The sequence below is a fragment of the Sturnira hondurensis genome, unplaced genomic scaffold (assembly GCF_014824575.4).
Source record: "Sturnira hondurensis isolate 20B ecotype Veracruz unplaced genomic scaffold, ASM1482457v3 Scaffold0006505, whole genome shotgun sequence".
In the NCBI taxonomy this organism is placed as follows: Eukaryota; Metazoa; Chordata; class Mammalia; order Chiroptera; family Phyllostomidae; genus Sturnira; species Sturnira hondurensis.
Window position 1 is genome coordinate 940,932 of NW_028079136.1, and position 19,858 is coordinate 960,789.

At 49.8% G+C, this 19,858-nt stretch overlaps 1 protein-coding gene across 10 annotated transcripts in view; it reads left to right on the forward strand.

Moving 5' to 3' along the window:
- The window catches only part of PLEKHA7 (pleckstrin homology domain containing A7), a 200,550-nt gene that overhangs the window by 131,580 nt on the left and 49,112 nt on the right, over window positions 1–19,858 (forward strand). For all 10 annotated transcript variants that reach the window (XM_037049989.1, XM_037049985.1, XM_037049983.1 and 7 more), the window contains 5 exons: window positions 1,400–1,511; window positions 2,307–2,411; window positions 4,736–4,808; window positions 5,278–5,378; window positions 13,765–13,925. In XM_037049989.1, the coding sequence (XP_036905884.1) occupies window positions 1,400–1,511; window positions 2,307–2,411; window positions 4,736–4,808; window positions 5,278–5,378; window positions 13,765–13,925 (552 nt within the window). The remainder of the gene's footprint in view (window positions 1–1,399; window positions 1,512–2,306; window positions 2,412–4,735; window positions 4,809–5,277; window positions 5,379–13,764; window positions 13,926–19,858) is intronic.

Below are 19,858 nucleotides of genomic sequence, written 5' to 3' on the forward strand. Positions count from 1 at the left end.
GATAAGGAGCCAGTCGGTGATCCTCCTGCCTGAAGGGACTTGCATCTCCAGCTGCCAAGCCTCCAGCAGGACCCAGCGCCTTGGAAAGCTGATGCCCACTGCCGTGGTCCTTCTGTGAAGTACTGCTTAATGGTGCAGGGTATCAGGGCTCTGGCCTGGGGTGTGGGAAGGATACTTTGAGCAGCAGTGTTTTTTTCAAGGAAGCAGCATGCTTTATTTCCAGGGCAGGAATTAAGATTTTCCCTCGAAGCACCTCTCTAAAAGTGAGGCTGCAGAAAGACCATCAGAGAGAGAGCGCTTCATCCTCCGCTGTGTCCTGCCTGGACCCTCTGTCTCCAGAGTCCCTGCAGTGTCCAGGCCCAGGTCTCCAGGTCAGATTTTCTCCACTCCTCAGGGAGAGAGCCTCAGTTTACACAGCGGCCTGGACCCTGTGGCCTTCAGAACAGTGGACAAAACCCAGCTGGCTCCCTGCTCCTGGAGTTAGTTAGCAGCGTCCGGGAATAGGCCAGAGCCGCCCAAAGACAGTACTGAATCTGTGCGGGGGCATTTGCCACCACGGTGCTTTGGGACACTATGGCAAATCTGGGGCTCTGTGGAGGCAGGTGAGAAGGGTTCTTTGTGGTGTCTCTGTGTGTCGGACTGAGACGTTCCCACAGGGCTGGCCCTCCCAGGGCAAGTGGAGCTTCTAGGGTGGGCAGCACCCTGTCGCTGGTTGCTGTGATGGGGATGCACCCCGGGGATCCTCATGGGGGACCCAGGCGTGCTTTATTTGTTCCCGTTCTCCCAGCATGGCACAAGGGGTTAATAACTCTGGTGGCTCTATTTGGGGGCAAATGGAGTGTTCCCAGAATAGGAGTCTTTGTTGAGTAGTTTATTTTGGGAGTCAAGCCCTACTGGTGTTTATGTAAGTGATTCTCTATGTGTATCTGGGGGTGTGGATGTGTGCACAAGTGATTTCTTGTTACTAATTATAAACAGCTTCTTTTGGGAGCCAGGAAAATGGAGGGGTGTGTGTGTGTGTGAGGGGCACAGGTTGCTCTTGCTGTGAGGAGTGGTGTGTGACTGTGTGTGCCCATCTGATGGGGCAACAGCCACAGACATGCAAGGAAGAGAGTAAATGTGAGGACCTTAGGACAGCAGGCAGGCTCCTTGCCTGACCCTGCTGTGTGGTGTCAGGCTCCAGAGATGTGCCCACCTGTCATCCCCTTGATTCCCTAAAGCATATGGGTTGGCTGGGTGTCATGGCCCTCAGGCTGATACCTGGAGCCAGGTGGTCTCCAAAAGGTTGGTCCTAGGTTGTCCAAGGCCCATCAACCGTTTCTAACTAGGGGTAAACCTCAAATTCCGCTTCCTACTGCAGTCTGGCACCTAGTCACTCGCTTCTCCTGTCTCCCCACAGGCCAAATCCACATATGTTGAAGCAAGAGAGAAACCAAAGACCGTCCAGCATGGTCAGCGAAACGTCCACAACTGGGACCCCATCCACCGTGGAGGCCAGGCCTGGCCCCAGGGTGAGCTCCTGGCCGCTCTTTCCTTCTGTCCCCTCTCTTGTGTTTCCCAAAGCCTTTTGTCATCAGAAGCCCATTGGACTTTCACCCTAGTTTTATGAAGGAGACGTATCAGAAGTATTTCCCCCACACTGACCAATCAGGAAACTGAGGCCAGTTGGGGGTGTGTCACCTGTCCGAGAAAACAGGTGACTGCTGACAGACCCAGGACTGACATCTAGGTCCTTGGATACAGTCTTCTTTTTCCAGCGTGTCTCAGAACGGCGGGGTGTGTGAGAGGCAGCCTGGAGGAACTTGTGACAGGTGGGCCCGAGGAAAGGTGCTTTGAAAGGGGCCCAGAGGTTTCTGTGGCCAAGATGGGGGAGCACGGCCTGGGGAGCAGGGAAAGGACCAGCACGGCAGTGGGGAGAGTGCCGAGGACCCAGCGCAGCCAGGAGGGGTAAATATCTGGTAATTAGCAAGGTCTGTGGCTACAACATGGCTTTGTTCCAGAAAGCCTGGCTTAGGACATATGGGGACCAGCGGCTTGCTGGTGAAAATTGATAGAAATACCCCTTTAAATTGTTCTCTTCTGTGGCCCAGATGAGAAGCTTGCCAGGTCTTGACTCCCCCTTTAATTAGAATGCCGTGACCATGTGCTTGCCTGTCTCAGGTGCCCTGGCTGTTCTTTTGATCAAAGGGCAGTGCCAGCTAGAACAAGAAGGCAGAGGGAGCCGACAGCCCACCCATCACACAAGTGCTTTTTTGTGCCTCCCTAAATCCTCTCTGCTGCTAGCGTTCGTGTCTGCTCTTCCCTAGATCATCAAATCCAGCAATAAAGTGCACAGCTTCGGAAAGCGGGACCAGGCCATTCGGAGGAACCTCAATGTTCCTGTGGTGGTGAGGGGCTGGCTGCACAAGCAGGTGAGGGGGCTGAGGAGGGAGGGTGGGCAGGAGGAGGCTGCTCTTGCTGGTGTCTCTCCTCACCCTGGCCTGCCCTGGGAGCTGGGGAGAAGCTCATAATAAGTGTTCTATTGCTGAGTTTGCCTGAAGCAGGTAGATTTTGCCTACCATGCAGAGCGATGTGCTGTCCATGTTTATGAGTTGACTGTCCACTCAGTGGCTACAGCTTCCCTCCTCAAACCCACGTGACCACTTTGGTCCCTGGTGCTATTTGCAGCTCTGGGACCCAGGTGCTCGTGGTTGGGTGGGGGTGGGGGGATGGGAGCAGCTAATGAGAGTCCAGCCTTACTGCCCACACTTCTCTTCCTGAAGTTTAGAATCTTTGTTCCATTTTGGCCAGAAAAATCCCATTTTTTCTCTTCCCCAGCCTAGCATACATATTTACCTCCCAAGCACCTCAGGGTCCAAAGCAGCCAAACTCAGACCATTGTCTCTTCACCCTTTACCTCTTCCCCCCAATCTGCTTTTCTGGATCTTGGCGATGATACCACCCTTCTCCCAGGCACTCAGGTTAGAAACCTCCACGCCATCCCCAGCTCCTCCTTCTCCTGCGGCGGTCCAGTCCGAAAGCCCTGTCAGCTCTGGCTCCCCCGAGGCCGGCCTTCCTCTCTGTCCTCACCAGCCACTGTCTTCCTCTGGCCCTCTGGCCATGGGTAGGCTGTGAGCATCCTACCCTTGGTGTCTGCCGGTTCATTTGCCTGCCACGTTGTAAGTGCTCTCATGGCAAGTATAAGGAGAGGAATAACACACAGTTCCTGTCCTCGTGGCGCTGGTGGTCTGCAGAAGGGACAGGGAGACATATGTCTCACAAGTCATATCCTCACCCAGCACAGTATCTCACATATTGTATCCAAAAAAACCCAGAAATCAAATTCCAAAAGCAATGATGTAAATTTTTACCAAAGGGTTTATGGGAAGACAGAGGAGGGCATTACACTGCACCCCACACAGAAGAAATCCCTGAAAGCCCCTTTGAAGTCTCCCCCACCCCGTTCTGTTCCCCACAGGGGCAACTCCCAGAGCCCTCCAGCGCCCCTGCCAAACTCTCCCCTGTCACCACCCTGTCCTCGTGATGCCCCTTCCCTCACAGCTCTGTTCCCACTCTGCCCTTCTCTCTTCTCACCTGAGTACTCTAACCCTCGGCCTTTTACAGTCGTGTCTCTGTGCCCATTAAACCAAAGGATGGTCCTTTGCAAGGTGAAGGGAAAGGAAGGAATTGTAGACAACCCCACCCCCTAGCCCAGCCCCCGTGTGGCATGCTGTGGACACACGGCAGACAGAGAATGTAGCTGGGCTTGGGGGAGTCCTGAAAGGCTTCCCAGAGGAAGTGACTTTTGAAGCAGGTACGGAAGGATGGAGAGGAGTTTTCCCAACAGCGCTAGTATCCTATGCTGAGAGGGAATCTGATCAGCGCAGAAGGAAAAACTAAGAAATGTCTGAACTCAGCAAACTACATTAGTTTTTAGCACTTTAGTAAGTGGAGCATGAACAAACTTCATGAGGTTGTTAGGTTTAGAAACTGTTTGAATTTTTTCTTGTAATTATAAGCCAGTCAAAAACTTAAAAAAGGAAAACAATTTTAACAGGTGAAAATGCTCTGAGATTTTCCTAGGTTTGGGAGAAAATGACCTTTAAATATTACTGCTTCTTTCTATCGTGATCATATCCTTTAACAATTTTTCACATTCACCTAAAATGTTTTTAATAAATATAATGATTTACATTTTAGAAGAGTAAAGACAGATTATTATTACAACACAATTTGATAGCAAGGAATTCCAAGTCATTTTACATTGACTGAAAGGAAAACACAGTCTCTTATGGTAAAAACAAAATCAGTCTCCTGGCAGAGAGCTGAACTTAATCACACGAGAATGTTGCCTCATTGATTAATTAGCTAACTTAAACTCTTTGTTTCATAATATGAAAATCAGTTTTCTAAGCAGCAGATAAGTGAAGGCATTTTACAACGCAGTGTTTGATTAAACAAAACATTCTCAAGAGCTGATTTCATAGTAAAAGGAAGAACTGTGTTTCCGAATCAGGATGTTCTTTTTTAAAAGAAGGGTGCTTATAATACATTAATCTATTTCCGGGGGTGGGTGGGGTGGGGGGACTTCCTGGGGATCAACTATCATTGAATCTAAATTTTAATTTCCTAGGGAGAGAATGTCTGTGCAATACAAATTCGTCAATCTACAGAAAGAGGGAGTGAATACGGGCAGGTCACGACGGGGGCGGGGAGCAGTGTGCGCAGTCATGGCACCCAGTGCTTTGCTTTGCAGGACAGCTCTGGGATGAGGCTGTGGAAAAGGAGGTGGTTTGTGCTTGCCGACTATTGCTTGTTTTACTATAAAGGTGAGCGGGGGCTCGAGTCACAAGGGCTCTTTGTGCCCTGAGGGGTGGGGGTGAGGTGATGCAAAGGGTGGTCTCCTCAGATTCAGTGATCGAGCTAATTAACAACCTATGGACCTGCCAAAGGGTTCATGTTCACGTGTGTGGGGGGTAGGCGACATTTCTACGAGTCCCGGTGCTGAAAGTGCCATTTACTGAGCTAAACAGGATCTGGTTTGCTGCATTTCAGGAGTCAGCAGGTTGAGTTGAGTGAGTTTACACGTCTGTTTCAGCCCTTGGGGAGAGGGCCCTGTCTGATGCACCCGTGTAGTTCCCGCATTAGCACAAAGGTCCCCGGGGAGCACCTGAGTGGACCGTCACTGAATGCAGTCATCCCGGGGAGAGATAAGGAGCCCTGAACTAGGGCAGTGGGATGGGCCGGCCCAAGGAAGGTGCCACAGAGGGTCATTCTGATGTGTTTTTCCATTCAAAGACAGCCGAGAAGAAGTGGTTCTTGGGAGCATCCCTCTGCCCAGCTACGTGATATCGCCTGTGGGCCCTGAGGACCGCATAAGTCGAAAGTATTCCTTTAAGGTACTGCCTCCTTTTCTCTAGGGCCCCAGTTGCATCCTAGGGAACCGTGTTCCTGGAAAAGGCTTTATAAAAGCAGTTGTTTTTGTGGGGGGGGGGAGAAGTTAAGCTAGAGAGTTTCAGACTCATACTAACGAAGTTATAAATGCTTTACACAAGAGTAACATCACATCACAAGTACTTTCACTTGTATCTGAGCAGCAATTAGAATCAAATTTGGTTTGTTTTCTAGATCATCGAAGCTTCTTAGGGAAACCCCGTTACCAGTAACCCCCCGTTTCTATTTCCTTTGTCCTCGTGCCGTTTGGAGTGAGTGGGGCCATGAGAACGGATGGCCATGCTTTGATGGCCTCTGGCATCTTCACAGCCAGGTGTGGAGGCTCCAGAAAGGTGGTGGTCAGGCCCAAACTCAGGGAATCTTAAGGCCATCTCCTTCAGTGGCCTCCACGGTTCCTTCACTGCTGGTATTTCTTGGATCCCTAGGGATGGTGAGGGCGGGGTGGGTTGAAGGTCCTCATGATTGGCAGTTGCAGTGGAAGTCCCACTGAAGCAAGTGGCCATTGGTGCCAGTAGCCACGGGCACACACCCCTCACGCGGCTCAGGACACGAGGCAATGACGTGGGTTTCAAGCTGCGGTAAGGGCTCCTGCCTGCGCTGCTTGTGTAGCTTGGCTGTTTCCATGTTGAGGGTATGAGGTGAGTACTAGGCGGTGGGTATTAAAGCAGAGGTTGAACAGAAGTCAAGTTTTCCAGCCACAGATAGTTAAAGGGCTATGGAAAAGCACACGAGACACTGTCTGTCCTCTGGAAGGGTTAAAGGAAAGTGTTAAAGGAAGGTGATGCCCACGGCATCACTGGCAGCTGGTGGTCTGCGTCAGCACCTTGACCTGGGCTCCACTGAGGTGGCGGTGGTTGGAAAGTCAAGTCTCATTTTCCTCCGCCTTTCCTTCCTGAGCTGAGGCTTCAGCGTTTTTCATCAACAGGTGGGCGCTGTCTTTCCTTTTCCTCAGACCGTCCCTCCCCCCAGTGACTCCAGAATAGCAGCAGGTTGAACACTCTCGGATCCTTCCCCACTTCCTGTTGTGTGATGTAGTATTGTCCTGTATCTGCAGAGCCTTTTATGATTTGAGAATTACTTTTACCCGTGTTAGCTCAGGACACACTGTGGGGAGGTCAGTATTATTAGCTTCACTTTATAGATGAGGAACAGGAGCATCTGAGTGCTAAAGAAGCTTGTCCAAAGCCACCAAGCTGGAAGATGACAAAGGCAGAACTCAAACTCCATTTTCCCTCTTTCTTTCTTTTAAAAGATTTTATTTATTTACTTTGAGAGGGGAAGGGAGGAGAAAGAGAGGGAGAGAAACATCAATGTGTGGTTGCCTCTTGTGCGCCCCCTACCCAGGACCTGGCCCACAACTCAGGCATGTGCCCTGACTGGGAATCGAACCGGCAACCCTTGGGTTTGCAGGCCGGCACTTAGTCCACTGAGCCACACCAGCCAAGGCTATAGCCTCTTTCAGTTTTGAGTTACTGGGAGGGAAGACAATTTCTTTCTTCTCTTCATGCTTTTCTTCCACATCAGTCACCTCCTGCACATACATTGTCAGAGGTGGGAGGTGGTTGGAACTAATGCTCATTGTTATTTTAGCAATACTCTTTTATTTAATAGTTCAGGAGCCTCTCCTGCCTCTTGCTGGCTCTGAAAACGTTTCATTCGGTGGGTTTCAGACTGCTCTTCTGCAGCCTGAAAGTCTTCCGTCAGGAAACCTTCCTTTCTAGAGATGCGTGGTGCTGTCGGGCCCACAGTCCGGGTGACAACACTGTACGTGGTTATGTGGGGACAGCATCTGGACTGTTCTCAAAGTAACTGATCAAACTATATATATTTCATCTTAACACTTTTATTGGGAGCTGTGAAAACAGATTCTAGGAAAACATCTTTTCTGTGTCGTAGATTCTTTAAAATTCTTTTCCTTGGACTTCACCACGAGTGCTGCCTGTCTTCTGTCTGTGAGACAGAAGGCGTGCGTGGGTTTGGGGGGACCTTTGGGGAGGCCCTTAGGGTCCAAGAGCAGAGAAAAGCCACAGCAGGCAGATGGTGGTGGTCAGCTGGTTCTCCAGAGAGGGCTGTGGTTTTCTCAGAATGACAGGGTGCCCGTTCCCTTTGGTTTGCAGCATCATTCTTTTCGGGGCCAGAGAGTGGACCCCCTGGGCAGTTCAGGAGCTGTGTTCCTAGGCACACTGAGGAACGCACAGTGTTCTCTGTGTCCTGGGCCTTATGCCTGTTTCTGATGTCGGTTCTCTGTTTCCTGAGCTGAAATTATCTGTCTGTTGCTAGGGCACCTTGCTCGACATCGTTCTGCGTTATCTATAGTGATTGATGCAGGCTCAGCCTGGCCCTCTCTTGGTCTTTTTTTCCCAACTGTGCCTGCAGCCAGGCAGCCCCTACGCATGACCAGGGAGGCCAGGGGCTAGATGCCCCCGGAGCATAGCCAGGTCTGTGGGATGTGCCATGTTGGGCTCTGTGAGCGCTCTGTCCTGTGCTGCTGGCTCAGCTGGGTGTTCCCTCACCCCTGCCCCTAGAGCTCTGTTGGATGCACAGCTACCCTCTGCCTGTTGGTCACCTCTGAGCAAGCTTGGCCCTCCGGATCCAGGACCTGGAGCAGAAAACATCCCACTCAGTCAAGGGTCCATGGACCTCCAGTGGGGAAAATGCCTTTACTTCCTCCCTCTGAGCCATTCTCTCTCTCTCAAGATCAAGGGGTCCAGACCTGAGCCTGCTGACCCCCTGGGTCAGGGAATAATTCATATCTTTCTTTTGTTAACCTATAACATTTCCTTTGATTAAGAAAGCAGGCCTTAACAGGTATTAGCTGTACCTGCGCCTTGGTTGCCAATGGAAACCAGGGATATCCTCACATCACATAATTGTTATAAATACCTTGAAATGTCATTTATGGGCACCCCCACTTTCAATTACAATAATTATTACTGTATTTGTCTTATAATGTGTTGTTTTTTAAAAGTTTTTTTTTTACTTGTTAGAGGGGAAGGTAGAGAGAAAGAAAGGGAAAGAAACATCAATTTGTGGTTGCCTGTCATACGCCTCTGACTGGGAACCTGGCCTGCAACCCAGGCATGTGCCCTGACTGGGAATCAAACCTGGGACCTTTTGGTCTGCAGGCCGGCACTCAGTTTACTGAGCCACACCAGCCAGGGCCTTATTAAAGAAGGGCATTGTTAAAGAAGCTCCTGTATCACTATCTCATAATATTTAAAAATATTTTGATAAACATTTCAATATATATCCTTTACTTTATGTGTCCCCTTAAAAACATTTTGAGAAGAGTTCATGGGAGTCATCAAACTGTCAGGGTTTCATGCCCCTCAATGATTGAGACCCCTTCTGGCTGAAGGCCAGCCAAGAGATGAGGTTGTTCACTTATTTATATTTAACAAACTTATGTTGTGTTCCGTGGTTTTACTTGGCGGATGTAGATCCTGGGTTTACAACAATGAAAAGGACACAGTATTTGCATTCGTGGGGCTGATACTGCGCGTCTGCATCAGCACGGGGGTTGCTGGGGAATGAGAAGGGAACCAGCAAGCTGCCCTTTTCCTCCCCCACTTCAGTTTTGTTCTTTGTATCTCTCTCAAACCCACCTCTTCCTGCTGCTGCGGCCACTAATTCTGTCTCAGCAGCCGTCATCCCTCCCCCAGGTAGCTGACTTGCTGCTAGAACAGTGCCTGGCACACAGTGAGCGCCTGTAGTGTTGGCTTCAGCCTTTGAATTGCTCTGCAGTCTCCAGCCCTCCTGCACGTTGTTGCTAAATTGCACATCTGTTCGGTGCTCCCCAGTGCCTGCAGGATAAAGCCCAGTCTTGGTTTACAAAGCCCCAGACTCTCTCTTCAGCCTCATTTTTAGCCACTCCCATTTTATGCTCTCCCTCTGGCCATATGCAATTGCCTGAAGGCCCAGGACATTCCTTGCTCATAGACCTTCCCTTGAACTTCAGCCAGAGCCCACAATACCCTTTCCTTAACTCTGTCCTTCAGGTCTCTGCTCAGGGGTCACCCCCTGCGGGAAACCTTCCCTGAGCTCTCTGGACAGGTTAGGTACCCTCCTTCTCTACATCTACAGGTCTTGTATCACTGCACTTCAGATGGTTGATTGCCCGTCCAGAGCTTTCCCCGGGAAAACTGGCCCCTCAGCCAGTTCCGTAGTTCTGCCTGGGTAGGCGGGGCCAGTCCCATTCTGCAGGCAGAGACCACGCGGAGCCGCCATCCGCAGCAGGAGTCTTGGGCAGGGACACTGCTTTCACTTCCCAAGCTAAGATGGGTTAAGGCTTCTTTGCCATTCATGTTTAGTCCTTTATAAATGAGTGATTGGGAAAGAGGGTAGAGAAGAGTCTTTTAAAGTTTCTAGAAAGCTCATCAGTCAGCCACCGCAGGTTTCTCTGCTCCTATAGTAACATCAAGTAACCTCTTTTGAGCCTTACACAGGCAGGCCGTGCTATATGCGCCATCTGGGCATTATTGCATTTAATCTTCCTGTGGCCTCACAAGGTAAATACTACTGTTACTCACAGGTTCTTTTTCAAGATGAGGAAACAGGGTCATGGGCGGGTGAATGATGCACCCAGGGTTACCCTGCGGTACGAGGCAGAGCCCTCTGTGGGCCTCGGGCCAACTCCAGAGCCCGAGCTCTCACCCAGGTCACCGTGCTGGTCAGCGCGAAGGTGGGACATGAGGAGTTCCTTTCTTAACCTCAACAAAAGGGCCCCGTGTGTCTGTGAGTCATAAACCCGAGAGGCTTGTCCTTGCCTCTGGTGCTCTCTCACCTCTCCTACCCAGTCCACCCCCAGACCCTGTGGATGTTACCTCTCCAGACTCTGTCCTCTCCTCTCCTTCTCTCTGCCTGCCACCATCTCCCACCCAAACTCCTGTAGTGGCCTCCTGCCCCTGCCCGACTCTAACCTCTTCTCCATATTGCAGCTGAGGGAGTTTTTCCAAATGAGATCTGATCACATCACCCCTCCTCGCCAGCCTAAACCATTTAATTGCTTCTCACCGCTCTTGTAAATGAGATGACCCCGATGTGACCACAAGGCCCCAGTGCTCTGGCCCTGTCCACTACAGCAGCCTCACTTTGTGTTGCTTCTCTCTGCCGGTCACGCTGGCCTCATCCTTGACTACACCGTGCTCCTGTCTGTCTAGGGGTAGCACACATCCCCTCTGTGCTACTCCTACTAAGCACGTGTTATAGTGTAGAAGGCAGCTTAAATGTCATTTCCTTAGGGTGGTCCTTCTCCCGGTCAGGCCAGGGTACCTGAACTTTTAAAACAATATTTTATTTGTTTATTTTTTACAGGGGGGGAAGGTAGGGAGAAAGAGAGGGAGAGAAACATCAGTGTGTGGTTGCCTCTCACATGGCCCCCACTGAGGACCTGACCTGAAGCCCAGGCACGTATCCTAACTAGGAATCGAACTGGTGACCCTTTGGCTCACAGCCTGTGCTGAATCCACTGAGCTACACCAGCCAGGGCTAGCATCTGGAACTTCTTGATGGCAGTTACAGTTGTAGTTACTTGTCCGTGGTCTTTCTGTTCTGCTTGGCTGTAAACTATCTTGGCCTTATTTAAGGCTTTTTCTTCAATTTCTCGTATAGCTCAATAAATGATAAATTACTGTTGAATGACTAAGTTAGAGAATGAATCGGTCACGTAATCTTGGCTCTGGCCTCTCGAGTGCTCCCGTATTTCCCCACCTGGGTCCGTCTGTGCAGCAGGCTGACGTTGGGGGCTTAAGGTGGGAGCTTTCCACTCGCTTCACTAGTGTTTTTCTATTGAGACCTGAGTCATTAGAGCCAGAGGAGCAGTCATCCCCATGGGGCATTATGGCTGTCCCGCTGAATCTCCTTTGCCGTCATCCTCATTTCCTTTAGCCTGCTCTCTCTTCAGCCGTGCACAGTTGCCCAGCAGGACTGTGTTCATGGGGAAGCAAAGAGCAGAGGGAAGGGAGCATCTTCCAGATGCGACTTCAGGTCATCTTGGCTCTGGCCTTTGCCTCCGGCTCAGGGCACTTTGGACTTGGGTCACATGGTCAGATGGAAAGGGAACTCCCTGCACATGTCGGCTTCTCAGTTACTGCATCTCATATGCCTAAGCGCAGACAGAATGTAGCTGGGAACCTGCTCTTCAGACTCAAGGGCAGTTTGATTGGTGACTGAGGTCACGTTTGTGATCATGGGTAACTCCTTTGTGATGATGCGGATCTGACTCCCATGGCCCACTTGCAGACAGACAAACAAACCATCCATGTTTGTAGTGTGTTGCATGTTGATTTCCTGGGCAGGGCTGGCCCCATGAACTCTTGTACATCGGAGACCTGCTCGCTCATGTCCTTGAGGGTTCCCTTTGTTTGTGGGCACCTTGTATCTGGTGGGGTGAGTGCCTGGCCAGAAGAAAGTCTGGGAGAGGGTGTTAGAGGTCTTGTGGGGTCGTTGTCCAGGGGAACTTTCCCAAGAATTTCTGTTGATTCACAGTAAGATATACACAAATGTCTTCTCGTTCTGTTCTTACTGCTGTATCTCTACCTTGCCAAAATGGGAGGAACCCTTGCTGGGGCAATAGATGTCCCCTTATATGTACAAAAAGGGCAATCAGGTTTGCTTCGGTCACTGTGGGGTCCCGTCCCTGTAGGTCAAGTTTGCCTGCACTCCCCTGGCACCGGGACGGACGAACACAGATATGTGACTATCAGAAGCAGGCGCGTCCTCATTGCGCATTTTGGACTAGATGTGTTGGGGGAAGTAGATGCTGACAGCTCATCTGAGAGGTTTCATTTTGGACCACTAGTGATTCCAGAAGCATGCCATTTTCCAGCTTCTAATTGGTTCTCTGACCGGTCCTTGCACAGGGTCTGCCTTTCATTCTGGATCCAGATGATCCGACCAGGGGTATAGGTATAATCACACTCCTTTCTTTAGAGGACCTGGGAGCATTGTACAGAGTCAGCCAGACCTGGGTGTAAATCCTGGCTCCAGCTCTTCATTCCCTCAACAAATATTTACTTGGCGGCTACTCTATGCTGGGCATTGTTCCTGGGGATGTAGTAATGTACAAAACAGACAAAATCCCTGCTCTTGTGGCACTTACATTCTAAAGTCCATAATGGCAGATAATACTAAGTGCTGTGAATAATCTCTTACTGGATGTGGAAATATCGGAAAATTACCTACATCTCAGATCTTCATTTGCCACATCTGTAAAACAGAGTTTCTGTCCCTACGTCTGAAAGCTGTTAGAGTTAAAATGAGGATCAACTCATGAAGGTACCCTAGGGACACATGGTAGTCACTCAGTAAATCCCCACCCCCCACCTCCCTCACCCCCCTTTTAATACCATCTTCCTGTGTAGATTTGGTAAGGCTCTCCTTGCAAATTTTATTTTATTTATTTATTTTTTTAAAAAGATTTTACTTATTTTTTTTAGAGGGGAAGGGAGAGAGAAATAGATGGAGAAAAACATCAATGTGTGGTTGCCCCTCATGTTCCCCCTATTGGGGACTTGGCCTACAACCCAGGCGTGGGCCCTGACTGGGAGTTGAACAGGTGACTCTTTGCTTCACAGTCTGGTGCTCAGTCCACTGAGCTACACCAACTGGGGCTCTCCTTGCAAATTTAAAAGACAGGCCCCTGCTTATAGAACACAAGGGGAGACACTGGTTTTGCTTCTTATTTAGAAACCATCCCAGGGGCTTTCACTGGACTTCCTAGTGCCTCTTCATAGGCTCTTTGCAAGGATACATGTGAAAGCACCTGAGGCTTCCCAGCACATAGTAGGCGTGCAAGGATTTTCAGGCAGGTGTTAGCTCTGTCAGACTTGATAGCATCTCTGTGGAGAGACAGGACAGTGGCTTCTTTGATGGGCACTCAGCACATTTTGCGCCAGAGCCTTGAAGCATGGTGAGTACCTGTACTACGCTGCCTGCTGTCGCAGCTGGTTTTTGACTCATTTCCAGTAATCATGTGCTTTAGAGGAACCAAAACAGGGATTCCCCAGAGTCTGCTTGGAGGGCTTGTTTAAAGTCTCTTCCTCATGAAGGCCTGGGGTGCATGCCCCCTCCCTGTGCATGAGTGAGATAAGTCAGAAACAGGTACACACCTGCAGGGCTTTCCTGTGGGTGAGACACAGCTGGCACTGGGCCTGACTGCACTGAGGAAGGGGAATCCAGCTGTGGCGTTTTCCAGCTGTGGGTACCGGCTGGGTGTTGCTTGGACTTCTTGTCTGGAAGAGGGGAGAACATGTCCGAGTGTCTCCTTGTTTTTGCCCTGGAAGTGAAATGCGTGCTAACCTTTCTGCCCGGGTTTCCATCTCAATCTCACAGGCTGTGCACACGGGGATGCGAGCGCTCATCTATAACAGCTCCACCGAGCAGTCGGGCATGAGGACCTACTACTTCAGTGCTGACACCCTGGAGGACATGAACTCTTGGGTCAGGGCCATGAACCAGGCTGCACAGGTGCTATCTCGCTCATCACTGAAGAGGTCAGTCCTGGTGGAGGGTCCCTGCTGGGGTGCTCCCTACACTAGGTTGGGAACCCAAATAAGAACTCTTGAGTGCCCCACGTTTCACCCTTCATACCCGTGTGTTAAGCACTGCCCTCTCTTTGAAGTCTGCGTTAATTCTTCCGGGAGGAGAATGCAGCACGTAGTTTGTCCCAGCTGGTAGGTGCCTTGGAAAGTCATCTGGTCCACTCTCTTGATTAAAAAGAGAAACACAAAGGCCTGGGAGGGTGACATGACTGCCTGGGATGCACAGCCTCAGGATTTAGTGTCTGTTTCTTCTCCCCTCCCCCTCCCCCTCCTCCCCTCCCCCCTCTCCCCCCTCTCCCCCCTCTCCCCTCCCCTCCCCTCTCCTCCCCTCTCCTCTCATGTGTGGTGGAAGGGACAACCCTGGGGCACCAGTTTGGGGAGAAGGGAGAGGGCAAGAAAGGGCTTGCAAATTGAAAGAGTGCTGTAGACCACCCACCCTGCTGCTGCCCGTGGCTGACCGGGGCTATCTCCCAGCTGCCCCTTCCCTCTGGAGGGCAAACCAAGAGTATAGTCGGAGATCTTGAAATTCCTGAGTCTGCTGGCTGCGGTGGATTCCCTGAGAGAAAAGGAAAGGACTGGAGGCAGGGGCTCAGAGAGGGCTGGGTGGCCCTGGAGAAGTCGGGGTGTGCCCTTAGCCAGTCCCCATCTGGCACTGGCTCCCTTCTCCACTATCCAGACACCTTGCTCTGTTCTGAGGCCTCTTTGACAATGGCCTTCTTTTGGTGGGGCCTCCAAGCAAAAGGGACTGCAAAGGGATTGCACAGTGTGTTTTGGCTTGGCAACCTGTCCCAGTTCATGTGTATGTGATTTTTGGTGTTAGTGGCATTTTCTGGCTTCATGCTCTTTCTCTTCAGGTGAACAGACCTTTGGTGTAGATGCTGACCTCCTTCAAGAGGCCAGGTCGGGGTCAGGCCCTACCTTGGAGTTCCCGCAGTGCCACAGTCGAGCATTTGTCATGCTGTGTTTGTTTTTGGGTTTTTCTTCCCCCTTCTACTTTTTGGTATCCTAGGCTTTAGGCCGAGATTGTCTCGGTATCTTCTGCATGACTGACACGTTGTAGCTCTCAAGTGTCTGTCGAATGAGTGACAGGTTGAGAGAATGAACGAATATGTTGGACCAGAGACTGCCCTGGAAGCTTCCACGTGGGCCTGGTGTCAGTAACTCTTAACTGCAGTCAGGTTTGACTGTACCCCCAGTGCTGTGACCCAGCCTGAATTTTTCTGTTGTGTCCCTGCTAATAATAGGAAGCTCTGCCATTAGCCTGCGGGCACTCTGTTCATAGTGCCGTTGGCATTTTCCTGGTCATCCCAGGAGACGGGATGACACATCTTACTCCTGGTGAATGTGCTGGTCCCTAACACTCACTGTGCCCTACTTTTTGCTTTATATATGTTGGTTAAACTTATATATTTTACTATACAATAAATGAAGACCTCTTATAACTTAAAAAGTGCAAAAAGGTAAAGCCAAAGATATCCTGAATCTCCTTCCCAAGGTCATCTCTGTTACCACATTAATGGGTGTCCTATTGTACAACCCTATTCTTTGTTCATATTATCTGTATATATGCACTTATACAAATATATAGCTTTCTTTAAAGTATGCATGATCACATCTTTTTTTATTGTTCAGTTACAGTTGCCCTCACTGTTCCCCCATCACTGTCCTCTGCCCTGCCCACCCCCATGCACGATGGCATCTTGATAATCATTCTGTACCAGCGTATGGGGGTTGACTGTAGTTCTGACTGTTGTATGGTATGTCCTAGAGCCGTAATGTATTTAAGCACATGTGAAGCTTGGGGTAGTTTTTCTCTCATCTTGTACTGTTGTAAACAGTCCTGTAATGAAAAACTCTCTGCGAGCCTCTGCATGTGTGAGTCTGCGTGTATTTGGTTGGGTCAAAATACAGTGTGTTTAATTTTTTAACTTTTCAGTGATTTTTAGTGGTTTTTTTAATTGCATTTTTCCCTTACCATTTATCGCCATTATACTCTCTTCACCTCCACCCTCCCCTCCCCCACAACACAGTATCTTTTGAATTCTAATCAATATCACCAAATTGCCGTTCGAAGAAAGCTGTTATGTTTCACTGATGAGAGTGCTTAGTTCCTTGTGTCTTTGCCAGTATTTGACACGACCAGTTTTGAACATCTTTGCTGAGCTGCTGCATACAAAAACAGGATCTGATTGTGTTAATGTGCGTTTCGTGACTTGAGGGACCTTTCCTTCTTTATTGGCCGCTTGTTTCCTCCTCGGTGAACTGCCTGTGCCTGTCCTCTGCCCGTGCTCCCACGGAGTCGTTTGCCACCTTCTTCGTGCATCCTCCCCTGCACGCTCTGAAGCCTGCCTCGCGGAGTAGGCGCTTCCGTTCTCCTAGAGGTTGGCAGTGGGCTCTCCAGTCCTGTGGTTAATGGGGTCTGTTTCTCCTCTCTTTTGAAAATCAGGATGCTGTTTGCGGGTCTCCAATATTCTGGCATTTTCCTTGTTCTCGTTCATTCCTCAGAGATCACCTGAGGGGGTTCCTGAGCCCATCTCCAGGTTGACGGGGTTGGAGGGTGGGCCTGGGGGTCCTGGAGCTCAGCCACAGGAGCCCGGGCCTCTCTCGTCTTCCTCCCCATCCTGGACTCTGAGTCTTTCTTGTCCGACATTGTTCTTTTCATGTGCAGACCATTTCCTACATGAAGATATGGGACTGAATTCAGAAGCTGAAGAATTCGGCTTTATTTAAGCTGGGTCATCCTCTCCAGTCAGGAATACCCATGTCCCATATTTTTAAGGGCTCCCCTCCTTTATTTCAATTCTTCAAAAAATAGACAGTTTTCGTTTTGCTTTGCTTTAAGTCAACGGAGGTTAGCACTTTCTAGATTTCACCCCTTCGCCATCCTTCACACAGGCCCATTGCCCTGCGGGTCTGTACTTGACCGTGCGCCCCACCCTCATGCCTCGCGCACGTCCTTTTACACCACGAACTTCGGGAGCACCCTGTGTGGTTCCTCTGGCTTCTTTAGAACAGCAGTGGAAAGTGGGCTCATTCTTGTGTCTCAGCTTCGGTCAGTTCGTTGTGACCGACTAGGGCACTGGGTCAAAGACAGCTTGAGGATGAGACTGGGCTTTCCAGGAAAAGCTGCCGTAGCCGATGAGCGGTGTCCGCCTTGAGCTGTTGGGGGTGGATTTGCTCGCTGACATTAAGGGTGCACGGGGTGGGCAAAAGTAAGTGAAACGTGTTTCACTCTGGTATTATTATTTATTAGTTATTGTATTCTTTTCCATACAGACAACTGTAAGCCTGTTGTTGCCCCGCCCTGTACTTTGCTTTTTCCTACCGGAAGCTTTGATAGTTAATTCTCAGGTTTTGGTGGTGGGAATGCTCCGTTTCTTTTCTTTTAGTCCACCTTCCCTTTTAGGTTCTCAGGTCCTAGATTTTGTATTGTCCCTAGATTTTCTCCGAACTTTTAAAATTTGTTCTTATTCTGCTCTTAATAAGCTCTTAAGATACCATAATCATGTTTTCCCAAGGCTCCTTCCTTTAAAAACAGTTTGTTCTACCTTCTGAGTCAGAATAAAGGCGGACTAGCACTTCCTCTTAGCTTTCTGAGAGATGAAACCATCAGCCAAGCAAATCCAGACACATTAAATGTTCTGAGTTTTGTTTTGCTTTGTTTTTCTTTTTCAGAATAGGATGTTCACACATTTGGTTAATTGGAATTATTCATCAGGCAGAACTAAATCTTGCCTCTCCTCCAGTTTGAGGATCTGCATTAGAAAAGCTCTGTCTGTTAAGTGGGTGGTCCCAGTAATAGTGCTTTGTTCTCTCCGCCTTGATCCTCACCCAATGCTTCTATCCTTATTCACACAGGCAGAGGCTGTCTGCGTGAATGTGGTGTGGCAGGACTCCTGATTGCAGTTGCAGAAAATGCAGACACATTTACCTTAAGGTGGGGTGTGTCAGCTCACGTCACTGCAAAGTTCAGGGTAGATCAGCTTTAGGAACAGCTAAGGTCAGGGCTCAGGCAGGATCATTATAAGCTGTTCTCTGGGCTCCGCCCACTTAAACTCCGTAGAGAGGTCCCTGGCAGGTCTAGGATCTGGTGGCAGGGTGCTGGTGGCTGCAGTGGCCCCAGGCTTGTGTCATCCAGGCTGAAGTCCAGCAAGAAAGAGCCAGAGTCTTGTCCAGAAGCTCTGAGATCCATTACAATCAAACAGGCTAGATCACGTTTATTCCCTAAACCATGTGCTGTGCCGAGGGACTACACATGCTGATTGGCACAGGCCTGGGGTGCTTGCTTCACTGCTGAGGACCAGACCGTGGGACTGAGAGTGAGGCGGGGTGGATGCCCACGTAACCTCAGGGCTGTGGGCAAAGGAAGGGGAAATGACTTGCTTGATGAGATAAAGGAGGCACAAACGAGCACTGTCTGGGCCCACCAGTTCACCCCTTACTTCCTACTATATGGATTTCTTTTATGTTATGTATCTCCCCACAAAGTGGAGTCTCTGAGGTCAGGTAGACCTGGATTCAAATCCCAGCTCTGCTTCTTTCTAGCTGTGTCACTTGTGCACATTAGGTGTGCCTTTTAAACCTCAGCTTTTCTTAGTTCTAGGGTTCTTGCAAGTATTGAATAAATGAATGGATAAAGTGTAACAGGCACTGTGTATCATGTAATGCTGGCTTCCGTAGGGTTGGGTTTAATAGTATCAATGGCTTTTCTTCTTCACACCCTTCTGGTTTCATTGTTAATCCTCTGGATCCCGTCGATGATGAATCTCCTGTGAGCACATTGCACCCCCTCCCTTTCCAGGAGGTGCCCATCCCCTAGCAGCGTGAACGGTGGCCCAACCACCCAGGCTGCTGCAGCACCGCCCCCCAGCCTGCCCTTCGCCTCCCTCTTCCTCCAGCCCCATCCTGCAACCCAGGACAGAGCCGAGTGCCCTCACTGCGCCTCCTCCCTTTGTCTTCTTGTTTCCTTCACAGGCTTCAGGCCCCTCAGTGGGCATTCATCCGAGTATTTGGCAGCACCCCACCCCCAAGCTGTAAGGGGCACCAAGCATTGCTGTCAGCCACCTCCTTCTTTTCATACTTTTTTCCTATTTCCACATTCTTCCACATGCCAGAGTGTGGACTCTGACTTTTGATTCCCTGTAGCCTCTTTGACCTCTGTCTTCCAAACTGTCCCTGTTGGACTGCGCTTCCACTCTTGTCTCAGGATACCTGTCCCCTCTGACAAGCTAGAGCACCAAGGAAGGAGGTCGGCTTGCCTTCACAGCTCACAAAACTGACAAGAGACTCAGATAAGAGGGCCTGTCTGAAGGCAACTTATCTGTTTTCTCAGTTTCCCAACTTCTGTGGTCTCCTGTGTAACTATAGTCTTGTCTTAGGACTGAAGGATCTTAAAGTCTAGTTACCTTCGGAGTACAATCCAAGTTCCTTAGTAGGGCTTTGGAGCAGGGCATGGGTCTGGTCCCAACAGACACCTTTGATTCATATCTTGCCACTCCCCATTTCTCTATGTCTCAACCATACTGTATCTCTTGAATTGGGTGCATTTGTTCATGCATTCATCCATTTAGTCTTTTATTTTACAACTATTTATTGAGGGCATTTTTTGTATGTGTATCAGACTGTTAAAGAGGCTTGAACTCTGCCATGTTCAAGACAGAAGCAACGTCCCATATACTCTTGGGTGGAGATGGAGGAGACAGACCATAACCAGGCAAACAAATCAATAAAATGGTTTTCGATCATGATGTATGCACAGAGATGCAGGGTGATGGGGTGGGGAGGGGCTAGAGGGCCGGGAGTCCGTGGTCAGGGGAGGCTTCTCTAGATGGGGAATGTGTGGGTACATGAGGCCAGTCACATATGCAAAACTCTGAGGGAGAGTG